The sequence below is a fragment of the Mobula hypostoma genome, chromosome 7 (genome assembly GCF_963921235.1).
Source record: "Mobula hypostoma chromosome 7, sMobHyp1.1, whole genome shotgun sequence".
Classification (NCBI taxonomy): Eukaryota; Metazoa; Chordata; class Chondrichthyes; order Myliobatiformes; family Myliobatidae; genus Mobula; species Mobula hypostoma.
Genome location: NC_086103.1, coordinates 83,209,848 through 83,223,594, shown reverse-complemented (window position 1 = coordinate 83,223,594; position 13,747 = coordinate 83,209,848). Strand labels below are relative to the sequence as shown.

Below are 13,747 nucleotides of genomic sequence, written 5' to 3'. Positions count from 1 at the left end.
AGCATCATTGAAATCAGAGGCATCCCCACCCACCCAGCTGATTATTCAGAGAGAATATTGTAGTTGGTTGTGAGGGGGAGAGGACAGATCAGATCTTGATGGAAAAGCTATTTAAAACTAAAAGAATCACAGTTAACTAAATGGTGCCCGCTATTGTGGCACTGCCCTCGACTTCTCCAGGTGAACCAGTTTTCAGAGTTAAACAATGTTCTCAAAGATTACAAATGAAGCACTTTTGGGTTTACATTGCTTGTTCCTCTGGCAGTACAGGAATGATACTCTGCTGGTTATGTAAGGTACATTCTAAGGAAGGTAATTTTGAGTACTGGTTACTTCTACTAATAGATCTTTGCAAATTTATCTGAAGTAGTTAGAGTTGAATTATGGACAAAAGCTGCCAAACTGAAGTAAATCAGAGACAATCTGATTTGAATGAGAAAATGTTTTGTCTTTCAAAATAAAGGCCGTTAGTATTGATATGTCCAAATATAGATTAAGTGACATGCAAGTAATGAAATCTGAAGATGCTGCAAGTAATCAATTTGGAACACAAGTATTAGCAGTGTGCTTGGTGGCAATTGATGACTTTTGATCTGTGATGCCCAAGTGCTCCAATATTGTGGTTTATCACAATGTACTGGTTTTTTTTAAAGACTAATGGAGAGTGATTACATTTAAGGAATGTTTGATCACTCTTTAGCATAAGCCTAACTTCCACTTGATAGGTGACATATCAGACAGGTTGCCTTTCATTATTTAGCCGTTATCAAGTTGGTTATTTTTCTCATTTAACTTCATTCATAACAGGATATTCATATTTGTTACTCCTCTCAACATAATGATAAATACTTAGCTCTACATATAAAGGCTGTAAGAACAAGTTACAGTTTGTCTACGAAGGCATCCATTAGACTTGCGAGACCATGGATCTGCGCCTGGAAAGTCTTCACTTGCCAGGGCGCAGGCCTGGGCAAGGTTGTATGGAAGACCAGCAGTTGCCCATGCTGCAAGTCTCCCCTCTCCACGACACCAATGTTGTCCAAGGGAAGGGCATTAGGACCCATACAGCTTGGCACCAGTGTCGTCGCAGAGCAATGTGCGATTAAGTGCCTTGCTCAAGGACACAACACGTTCCCTCGGCTGGGGCTCCAACTCACAACCTTCAGGTAGCTAGTCCAATGCCTTAACCACTTGGCCACATGCCCACACAGCTTGTCTACATAACCCAGAATATTAGCAGAAATGATGGGATTTTGGTACCAAAATGGTAATGCAAGAAACTAAGAATTTTATCTTTGAGCTCAACAGACCTATGAAGTGGTCTTCAAAATACTAAAAGGCAAAGAGATTCCACGTCCCATTCCCATTCTGACATGTCCATCCACGGCCTCCTCTACTGTAAAGATGAAGCCACACTCAGGTTGGAGGAACAACATCTTATATTCCGTCTGGGTAGCCTCCAACCTAATGGCATGAACATCGACTTCTCTAACTCCTGCTAGAGCCACATCTCCCCCTAGTACCCCATCCGTTATTTATTTTTATACATACATTCTTTCTCTCACTCTCCTTTTTCTCCCTCTGTCCCTCTGACTATTCCCCTTGCCCATCCTCTGTTCCCCCCCCCCGTCTTTCTCCCCGGATCTCCTGTCCCATGATCCTCTCATATCCCCTTTGCCAATCACCTGTCCAACTCTTGGCTCCATCCCTCCCCCTCCTGTCTTCTCCTATCATTTTGGATCTCCCCTTCCCCCTCTCACTTTCAAATCTCTTACTAACTCTTCCTTCAGTTAGTCCTGACGAAGGGTCTCAGCCTGAAACGGCGACTGAAACTCTTCCAATAGATGCTGCCTGGCCTGCTGCGTTTACCAGCAACTTTGATGTGTGTTGCTTGAAGGCAAAAAGAGATGTCTTGTCAAATTGCTAGTAAAACAAATTAATAGATTTTTGTTAACTAAGGATATAGGAATAGTGGGTATGTAAAATCAGGTAACGCATTAGCAACAACCTCATTGAAGGTGGAACAAGCTTATACCTGACTCCTGTCCATGTTCTGTGGAATATACTGTACATTATCAATATTGACGTGTACTCTTACTGAGGAAATTACCACCTATCAATCTACTGTCCTGGATTATCACTTTGCAAGTTGTTGCCTGCCAATTAATCATGACTTCACCACCGTGGCTCATGAACCAAGATCAAAATTTTGCTTTTTCAATGCATTTTCAAGTCATGTCCTGACTTCTGTCTCAGCTTCCCTGTTACTTCCCATTGAATTACTCCAATTGAATCTCCAGGACAAATGCAGCTTTGGAAGATCAATTGTTGTCCTGCTGTCAGTCTGTGCTGTCATACACTGAGTCTTTTGTTTCTGCTTAATAGCTATTCGGTTTATCTAAAGAATTATTATAGGTACTTACTAAATTGTGAAACTAAATGCAGATGGTGTTCCTATCTGAGTGTACAAAACCACAGAAATATGAGAAGAGTATTTTGTTCCCTAACAACTTCAATTCCATTCAATGGAGATATCGCTCAGTTGCTGGTATGAACGATGATCTGGGCATGGTGTAGAACCCAAGTAATTGATCATGCTCAGCATTTCTTTATCAGCACCTCCAATTCCATATCTTTGTCAGCTAGAGAAATAAAAGATGTTGGTGTGTGGAGCACAGCTACTTCCAAGTGATGCACCAATTTTTAGTGGAACACCCTTCTGGGGTTTGAAAATGGATACTAGTGGTTGATGATCAGTAATGATGGTAAAATCTCCCTCATACAAATGCTAGTTGAATCAATTTATATTCAAACAAGACTCAAGGCCTCTCTGTCAATCTGTGCCTGCAGCGGTAAGAGACTGTTATACAAAGGCACATCACTCATAATAAGTGACATGACTGCATCTATACCATAAGGTAGACAATGTGGATCATAATGTGTAAGTACAGCCTCTGACATCACCATTCTTTTGCCTTTTGGAAAGCCACATCACACTGTTTTGTCAATTGCCATTTTTTCACTATCTACAGTGAAGGGTTCAAGGGGTAGAGCACAGTAGCCTGTTTTGGCAGGAACATATTACAATAATTGACAAATCCTGAAAAGCACCTCAACTGTGACACGTCCTTTGGTCTTAGGGCACCTAGCACTGCTTAACTTTTCTCACCATACTTGAGTAATACTGGTGTATCAATTCCGTGATCACAGTAAGTGATGCTTTGCATAAGGAATTCACACTTGTTACATCGAGTTCTGAGCCCATAACCTTCTAATATTTTTTAAACTGTCTTGAGATTTTGGAGATATTTCATGTCATCCTCACCAGTAACAATGATGTCTTCCATGTAACACTAAGTGCTTGGAGAGCCATGCAGCACCTACTCTATAGCTTTCCACTTGTGACAAAGCCCCTTGCTAGTGTTTATGGTGAGAAACACTTTGGACTCTTCTTCCATACCCATCCGTAGGTGGCCCTTAACTAATTCAACTTCACTGAAGTGTCTCACTTGACAAAGGTTTGTGAAGATATCCTCTAACCTGGGCAGAGGGTATTAATCTCCTTTCAGTACTGGGTTGATAGTGACCTTAAAATCACCACAGATCCTAATATACCCATTCTTCTTGGTTACTGAGAACACTGGATTTGCCCTTGTGCTCCACTCAACTTCAGAAAGAATTCCTTTGGCCTCCATGCAATCTAGCACAGAGGCTTCTTTATCATGGATAGTGTAAGGAACTGGATAGGCTTTATTAAACCTGGATATGGTGTTTTTATTTAACACTATTTTACACGTGATATTGTACTATCGTATGTTTGAATTTTCCAATGTCATCCTTGAACACTGCTGAGGAATCAGCCAGTACCCTTCTTAATTATTTTCAGTTGACTCTTTTGCAGGGAATGTGGCATGAAAATGGTGGAATCCAATGAAATTGTAGTTGTCTCAGCCAGTCATGTCCCCACAATGCTGGTCCTCTGGTTTTTACCACATTTATGCCCAATGTGGCTTGTTGATTGTTGTGTTTCACTGTTACAATCATCATTCTCAGTGTAAATTCTCAGTTGGATATCTATAGGCTTCAATGCAGCATCTTTGAAATGCCAATCAAACTCATTTTATGGAATGACTGAAACAGCTGAACCAGTGTCAAATTCCATTTTAATTATTTTGCGGTTCACTTCAGGTGTAAGCCATTTTGCTTCTCTCTGGTTCATTTTCACATTTCAGATCTCAAGGCTACCCAATCCTGTGTCACTCTAATCATTGTCATATTTTTCATCTGCATGCAGATTAGTGCTCTTTTTGAGATTGCAACTTGACTTTGTCTATTTTTCTCGTCCCTGTGCAGTCCATTTATTGTTGTCTGCCCAACGCTTTCCTTGTATGTGTCCCGCTTTGTTGCATTTTCTGCAAGTGTCGCATTTTAATCTGCTTTGGCCTGCCACAACAGTAACATATTTTGATTGGCCAAGCATTTTTCTGTTTAGATGTTACAATTTTGGTCATGCTCACTTTCAAACTCATTTGTATTTGTTTTTCTGTTTCCATTGATACAGGTATTTCTATTGTTCTTTTAAATGTGAGTTGTGCTGTACAGTAAGAAGCCATTTTTGAATGCCTGCTTATAAGATTCAACAAAGTAAACGATCTCTCAATGCATCTTTAAGTCCATCATTGAACTGACCATTCTGAGTCACTTTCCTCAATTCAGCCACGTGTGTGGAAATGGACTCTCCTTCCTTTTGATTCCACTTATGAAACCTAAAGTATTCTGCAATGAGCAATGGTTTTTGATCTAAATGTTCCTGCATTACTTTCATGATATCAGCAGAACTCATTTCAGTTGGTTTGGTTGGAGCAGTCAAATTGCACACCTTTAAACCCAATGCACTCAGCAAACCTGGCAGTCACTCCTCATTGGCCATTCCATTTCCTTCAAAATACGGTTCAATTTGCATTACCTAGATACATTACTAGGTACATTACCTAGTCTTGTACAATCAAATGTGTCTTTCTTTTCAATGTAGCCAGCCATTTCTCCTTTCTTATGTTAACTCCAAAACATAAACTAATTGAAAGCAAAAACAGGAAGTCAGGAATGAATGTCTCAGTTTGCATTTCCTACTTTAGCAAGACATGTACATCTGACGTGGCGGCATATTGACGTATGCCTTTTACATACTTTTACGTATAACTCACAATGCATTATGTAAACAACAAAGAATGCTTAATCAAACAATATATTTATAATATTACTGAAATACTAAATGCACAACAAATATATGCTGGACCCAGGACGATTCTCTGAAATGATATCACCAAGGAATTGAAAATTAGCAAATGCTAGTCAACCATTCGGGTATGGTCAAATAGTCTTTCATTGTAACAATTTCACCACCCTACTTTGCTACTACCACAGTGAGCAGCATATCAACAGCAGGGACTTCTGACCAGAGATGTACCAAACCTTTCTTTTTGTTTCAAGAGTAAACTGTGCATGTAAAATATACAAGGGAAGTACAAAACAAATATTAAATGTCTTTTTACTTTACATTTTTAGGGTTGACCATTCTGTATATCTGCAGTCTTATCAAATCAATATGTTCAGAGTGTCATTAGTTAATATGCAGTATATGACTTAGAAAGCACCAGTGCCACTTACGTGGCCTTTTAGAACAATATGCCCTTCAGGTGTTAGTTGTACTGTGATGCAGGACCCAACCAGTACCCACTGCCAGCAGAACCTTAGATTGTATTTTCTAGTATCAAGGATATAAAGCCATCTAATATAAAAATTCTGCAGATACAAAGCCTATGTGCATCCTCAGCAAGTACTACTGCAGCCTGGAATGAGCCAGACGGAAGCATTCACTTGCAGACATCTTATTGCACAGGAGGACTGACAAGTTTTGGACGGATCAAATAGCATCATCCACTTTGCTGTAGATTTTCCGGTAGTCCTTGATATTTGTGTTAGTATCCATTCCTGGAAATAGCCTGCAGAGTCCTGTGTTAGGCAGCTGCTCAGGATGAACCTTGGCAAGGACACATCCTTTTACAGACTTCTGTACAAATCCGCTAACAACAGAGAGGTGGATGATTGGCTTATCCTCATCACAGTCATCTTAATAGAACAGTGCTGGAGGTGAGACTGACTGTGCATGAAGGATCTGATGAGAAGGGCCATTCTCACTGCTAGCCAACTAAATTATGCTGCCTATTGGTGAGTTCTAGGAATGAACCACTCTGCCAAATAGCTTTGACAAATTCTTCTGGGAACAATCACACAGAGTTCCGTCATGTTCTTCTCCTGCAGGGTTTGCATACTGACCACTGCCTGGTAGACATGTGGTCTCTGCAGAGGCTTTTTCACTCGGTAGTGTGGAAAAATCTGACTGAATATAGCACTGGATGGCAACAAGGTCAGAGGCATCCTTCACAAAACTGGGAACAGCTTCTAACTGGTGTTGTTCTATGTGGATGATCTGTCAGTTTTTTGTATGAGAGAGATGGGCTGGGGGTTTTATGCTATTGTTGCCTTTCTTTTCTGCAAGGAAGGGGGTTGGGGATGAATATTATTGTCACTTTTTTCTGCGAGGGACAGCATTGAGGATTTGATGTTATTGTCACTGTTGTTTTCTGTGAGGGAGGGGATAGTAGGTTTTGGGGTTAGAGAGTTTTGTTTCTTTTTCTTTTTCGTGCTGGGAAGGAGCCAATACTTTTTTTTACAAAATCTCCATGTTTTCTCTGTATTTCATGGCTATCTGGAGAAGATGAATATCAGAGTTGTACTGTACATGCATACTTTAATGATAAAAAGAACCTTTAAACCTCAGCACATTGTGGCAACTAGTAATTGCTTAACTTAGTTCTACTCATAGCTTGATACAAATATGTTTGTGAGAATTAGATCAATATTGGGTACACTTTCTCCACTGTTCTCTGGAGACACATGCACTATGACTTGTCAGAAATGCTCTTCCTTGGTTTTTCCAGATGAAATGCTCCCACGATGGTTCTTATGGTTCCAACACAGCAATCTAGGCCAGAATATAGAAGGAGTTTCATTGGGAAAACAGCAGTTTAACTTTCGAGTGAAAGTGGAAATAAGAAGCCAATGCACTTTAGTAATTATCCAGTTTCTAGCTTCAAGGGAAAAGGTCTTGAGTACTGTGCTCAATTCTGGTCGCCTCACTACAGGAAGGACGTGGAAACATAAAAAGGGTGCAGAGGAGATTTACAAGAATGTTTCCTGGATTGGGGAACATGCTTTATGAGAATAGGTTGAGTGAGCTCGGCCTTTTCTCCTTGCAGCGACAGAGGTGACCTGATCGAGGTGTATAAGATGATGAGGGGCATTGATCGTGTGGATAGTCAGAGGCTTTTTCCCAGGACTGAAATGGCTATCAAGAGAGGGCATAGTTTTAAGGTGCTTGAGAGTAGGTACAGAGTAGATGTCAGGGGTAAGTTTTTTACGCAGAGAGTGGTGAGTGCGTGGAATGGGCTGCCAGTGGCAGTGGTGGAGGCGGAAACGATAGGGTCTTTTAAGAGGCTCCTGGATGGATACATGGAGCTCAGAAAAATAGAGGGCTATGGGTAAACCTAGATAGTTCTAAGGTAAGGACATGTTCAGCACAGCTTTGTGGGCCAAAGGGCCTGTATTGTGCTGTAGCTTTTCTATGTTTCTATCCATACATGATAACACATTTCTTTATTGGTGCAGACTAAGAATTCAATCACTGTTTCCATGCCCACAGCTAATCCAAATTAGTAGATTAGATGTTGTATTGAGTACAATGCTGCAGAAATGTAAATGACACTTGGCTGTAAACTAATTTCTGAAGATGATAAGGAATACAGTGGATTCCGGTTATTTGGGCCACCGATTAATCGAGGCAGCCACTTACTTGGGACAACATAAAGAACAAAATCAAATCGAGAGAACAGCCAGGGTTCCCTTTGTTTATTTGGAACATTATGCTGCTTATTTGGAGCCGGAGACTGTTACCGAACATTTTCTAAATAGCGTCAGTCACATGCTCCTCGTGTAGTCATTAGACACTACGCCATGCTTAGAGCAAACAGTTTTTAATAGTGTCACTTGTGTGCTTGTGTTCAAAAAATAGTAACTTCTGTCACTAATAGTTGGCGAGTAGTAAACAGCCAGTCAATTCTGAACTTTTAGCTCACTGTAGTTTCAGGCTTGGAGATGCCAGAAACAGCCAGGAATGAAAATAAAATGATTTCACTACTATAGCAAATTAGGAACTATAAAGAATTTGAAGGTATCAGCAATACTCTCGAACGTCACAATTGAAATAAAGATTTGGACGATGCAATTGTCAAAAGCACTGTTTGAAGACAGTTCACTGTCTGAACTAAGTGTCTGCTGACTTTGTTCATTTACAGCCAATCAAGATAACAGATCAGTGGACACTGAATAAGTTCCTGCATTGTTGACTTTTACACAGTTTTATAGTACTGTGCTAGTTTTGATAGTGTTTTAATTTATTCTATATTTCACTTACATACATAATTTGTTAATCATTTAAATGGTAGTTTGTCTTTTTTATACCTTTTTAACTGTTTTCCATTAAACTTTGGCTGATTAGGGTAGCCACTTAATTGGGCCAAAATATACTGTTCCCAATGTGTCCCAATTAACCAGAATCCACTGCTGCATCATCACCTCACAGATGTGTAATCTTTGCTTTCAAGATGTTCAGAGAAAATGGAAACATGTCCTTTGGCCCACTGAATCTTTGCTGGCCATCGCACACCCATTTAAACTAAATCAGTTTATTCTCCCCCACAATGCCATCAACTCCTCCCCCACCAGCCCCAGATTCTACTGAAAGAGAGATATAGAGATAGAGATATTGAGATAAAGATAGGGTGAGCGAGAGAGAAGGAGAGAGAGTGGAAGAGAGAGAGAGAGAAAGTTGGGTGAAGAAAAATATCTATTGCAATGAAAAATGAGTTTATCACTAAGATTAATGATGTAAATATAAAATCCAGGCCTTTCAGAAATGACAGAGAGAAACCTGCGGAATGGAAGGAAGTTCAGATTTATCCACAAGAGGCAATTGCTGTTAGGTCTGGTGAAAATATTAAATCTGACACTGATGTGCTTCTGTATACCAAAGTAATTAAGGGATATGAAAAAGAAAGACATGTAGGGTCAGGTCACACTTCAACCATGAACATGCTGAATGGTGTGAAAAGAGCTTAAAAATCTAAATAGCAACATAAAAAGGGAAGAAGCTATTTTCCAAAGTAAGCAAAACAAGTCCTTTATTAAAAAATAAGACATTTGAAGAACTGACACTCAGTAAGCATTGTCTAGGGTTGGGTCCACTGATGTCTTAAGAATGAATGACAGAATCAGAGATTTGTTTCAACACAGAATAGGTTCATTCCACCCCTCAACTCTATACCTGTTCCTATTAGAACCATCCATCACCCCTTTCCCTCTCTCTCCACAGACCTTGCATTGGTTGGACTGTGAAGAGCAGGACATTTGCAATAAAGGTACCTACCAACATGGGTACCAGCCACGAAGGTTTGCTAAGCTGCCTCTCTTTTAGCATTCAAGCTTAATTCGCAGATATCCTAACATTTCTCATGCCTTCCATGCTCACCTACCACCCCACTGGCCTCTGTGTGCAGCATATAATTCTCCATAACTTCCGCCATCTCCAGCAGAGTCCCACCACAGGCACATCTTCCCCCCTCCTCGCCCCCACATTGGCTTTCCACAGAAATCGCTCCCTACATGACTCCCTTGTCTATTCATCCCTTCCCACTGATCTCCCTCCTGGCACTTAGCCTTTTAAGCGGAACAAGTGCCATACCTGCCCCTACACCTCCTCCCTCACTGCCATTCAGGGTCCCAAACAGTCCTTCCAGGTGAGGCGACGATTTACCTGTGAATGTGTTGGGGTCACCTATTGTATTCAGTGCTGCCAGTGTGGCCTCCTGTACATTGGGGAGACCAGACGCAGATTGGGAGACGGTTTCACCAAATACTGTCCGCTAGAAAAAGCGGGATCTCTCAGTGGTCACTCTTTTTAATTCCACTTCCCATTCCCATTCCAATATGTCTATCCATGGCCTCTTCTACTGTCGTGATGAGACCACACTCAGGTTGGAGGAACAACACCTTATATTCCACCTGGGTAGGCTTCAACCTGATGGCATGAACATCAATTTCTCAAACTTCCAGTAATGCCCCCTCCCCTCTCCTTCACCATTCCTCATCCCCTTCCCATCTCTCATCTCATCTTCTTACCCACCTACAGCTCCCTCTGGTGCTCTCCTCCTTTCATTTTTTCCATGGCCTTCTGTCCTCTCCTATTAGATTCCCCCTTCTCCAACCCTGTATCTCTTTCATCAATCAAATTATCAGTTCTTTACTTCACCCCTCACCCTCCAAGTTTCACATATCACCTTGTGTTTCTTCCTCCCCTCCTTCCACCTTCTACCACTGACTCCTCATCTTTTTTTCTCCTGTCCTGATAAAAGGTCTTAGCCCAAAATGTCGACTGTACTCTTTTCTATAGATGCTGCCTGGCCTGCTGAGTTCCTCCAGCCTTTTGTATGTGTTGCTTGGACTTCCGGCATCTGCAGATTTTCTATTGTCTGTGATTTCCCAAGCCCTCTGTATTTGCAGAGGCTGCTGTTTGGAATATCCATCTGCCCTGTATGGTATTTATTTCCAAGTCCTCTCCACTTCAAAGAATATCACTTACTTTTAATGCCATCACCTTCTGTGCTGTAGACCCGGGGTCCTTTCTGAATATAATCTCCTCCTCTCATGACTTGGTATTAACTACCATGTGCACCCAGGGGCAGAGTTGTAAAATAGAAACAAGATGTCAGCCACTTAAACCAGAGGTGCATAAAAATTTCTTCTGTCAGTGTGTTATGAATCTCAGGAATTTTCTGCACCAGAAGGTGTTGAAGTCCATATTATTAAATATATTTAAGGTGGAGATCAATAAATATTTGGTAAGTTGAGGAATTAAATGTAATGGGGAACTGGGGCAGATGAGGTGTTGAAGCCAATATAGATCAACCATGATCACATTGAATCACCTACTTTTGCTCCTTGTTTCTTGAGATCTTGCATGTTTTCTGTTCTACCTCTGCTGACTATTCATGCCTTACTACTCCTATCTAAGGAGATAGACCATAACCTCATTACCTCCTGAGAAACAGTGAGTGACTGTGAGGGAAGACTGGTAGATTTCACATCGTGCTGACAGACAGACATCAAGGGCTGCTAGAAGATCACCAACTCAGTGAAAGGTGAACTTTGGTTAACCTGAAACATTTGGTTTCCCAGCACAGTGAGAGGTCTGTAAGGGAATGTAGCCAGCTTGCACATCCCAGGCTGCAGGGATGCATACTGAGGGACACACTGAAACTTGTTGCAGTCAGTGCAAGAGCTCTGTGGGGAAAGATCACAATCTACGTTCTTACTGTACATGGAGGGTCAGCACTGAGTAGGAAAACCCCTCAGATGTTGAAATGGTGTATCACCAACCAGGCCACATTAAGTGGTAATTGTGCTATGACTTAAGAAAAATGCGGTAACACCACTGAATATATTGACAATGAATGTCAAAATTTTGCACTGTTTCTTCCTCTGTAAAAATTTCTTACCATAAATAAAGTTTACTTTTAAAATATTTCTGACAATAATGAAATGTTTCAGCATAGTGATGCAAAGCCTGATGATATTTATACAGTGTTCTAGAAAATGTCTAAATTTAAAGTGTAACTTCCATGGGTGCTATTGTTCTTCACATCAATTGCTAGTAGTGTTAAAGATTAATTGTCAACTTCCCAGATGAGATTGGAAGGCTTGCAGCCTGCTCAATGTAGAAAGAGGAAGGGAGAGTACGATTAGAAAGGTGCAATTTGGCAGTGCAGAGGAGAAGGTGACTCCTAGCAGACTCCATATTTCTCAGCTGGAGTTGCTTCACCCTCCAAGGAGAAAGAAAACACGCAGCAGTCAACATCATTGTGATTCATTTGGCCAGAACACAAGAGGCATAGGTTTAAAGATCCTTTCAGTTATTTTATAGAAAGAAACTTGAAAAAAAGGATATAGAAGTAGGGCTTGAAATTACATAAAGCAACATACACAAAATGCTGGAGGAACTCAGCAGGCCAGCAACATCTATGGAGGGGAATAAAAATTTGACATTACTGGTTGAGACTTTTCGTTAGGATGGGAAAGGGGCAGAGGCCAGAATAAGAAAGTAGGGGATGGGGAAAGGATAAGGAGGGAGTGATGCACTATCAATTACTCCAAAAGACTGAAGGTAGAGTAAATACTGAAAGGCTTTTATTAGCAGTAAAATGTGACCTCGACCATGCTGAGTATCTGCATCTCAGAAACAGATTCAGGTTTAATATCAGCAGCATATGTCATGAAATTTGTCATAACTTTATGACATCAGTACAATAAATGATAAATAAATATAGAGAAAAACAATTACAATAAGTATATATATATGTTTATTAAATAGTTAAGTTAAAATAAGTAATGCAAATAAAAACAGAAATAAAAAAAAAGTGAGTTAGTGTTCATCGGTTCAAAGTCCATTTAGAAATTATATAATGATTTTCATAGCTGATTGCCTCTTTTCTTCCTCTATTGCAGAGTAACTTTGTGGCGTGTATGACTGCAATACTTAAACAGATGACTAACGAACATTATTCCTGCTACCTGGAATCCTTTCACACTAACCAAGACTTGGTCGTAAGTAAACTTTCATTTGCTGATGAATAAGCAATAAAGCAAACATGCAACCTTTCTGTGTTAATCCATCAGATTTTGCTACCATTATACTTTTTTAAGTAAGGAAAGTCACCTTGTTTTAGAGTCATGGAGTCTTACAGCATAGAAACAGGCCCTTCAGTTCAGCTTGCCCATACCAACAAAGATGTCCATCTGCACTAGTCCAATTTTCCCATGTTTACCCTAAACCTTTCTTATTCATGTACCTGTCTAAGTGTCTTTTAAATTTTGGTATCTTACCTGCCTTACCACTTCTCTGGCAATTCATTCAGTATAGCTACTACCCACTGTTTGAAAATGTTTACTCTCAGGTCTGCTTTCAATATTTCCCCTCTCAGCTTAAGCTTATGCCCTCTATTTTTGATTCTCTTTCCCTAGGATTTCTCTAGGACTGTGTGCATCTTTAAAATTCTGGGGAATGTTAATCGCACACCCTTGTTTGTTTATGTTGATACAAACACAGAGAATACGGCATGGCTTTGGAGCTAATTCCGCTGCGCTGTGGTCACATCAAAGAATGACTTTGTAAAGCCTTTTCTGTAAGGAGTTGCTGATGAGGTCTAAAACTACAGCAAGTTCTTTCTGCCTTTCCATATTACCTCATGACCTAGAGGGAGGCTATTTCATCCCATTGAGTTTATGATTGAACACAGAGCAAAACCACACCTCCCCCCCATTAATTGTGGAGACAAAAGAGATGACAGATGCAGGAATCTGGAGAATCAGACAAAGTGTTGGAAGAACTCACTGGGTTGTGCAGCATTTGTTGGGGAGATGGAATTGTCAACATTTTGGGTCAAAGCTTTGTATCTGGATTGAGAAAAGAGAGGAAATATAGCCAGTATAAAGAGGAGAGGTGAAGTGATGCAACAGAGGCAATTTGTGGACTGAGCAGGAGATGAAAAATGAAGGGCGGATTATACCAGGTGGA

General features: G+C 40.5%; 1 protein-coding gene across 1 annotated transcript in view; it reads left to right on the top strand.

Annotated features, from left to right (window-relative positions):
* LOC134349413 (dedicator of cytokinesis protein 2-like) overlaps positions 1 to 13,747 on the top strand; it is a 732,270-nt gene that overhangs the window by 502,662 nt on the left and 215,861 nt on the right. The window contains exon 28 of the mRNA XM_063053680.1: positions 12,679 to 12,777. Within this exon, the coding sequence (XP_062909750.1) occupies positions 12,679 to 12,777 (99 nt within the window). The remainder of the gene's footprint in view (positions 1 to 12,678; positions 12,778 to 13,747) is intronic.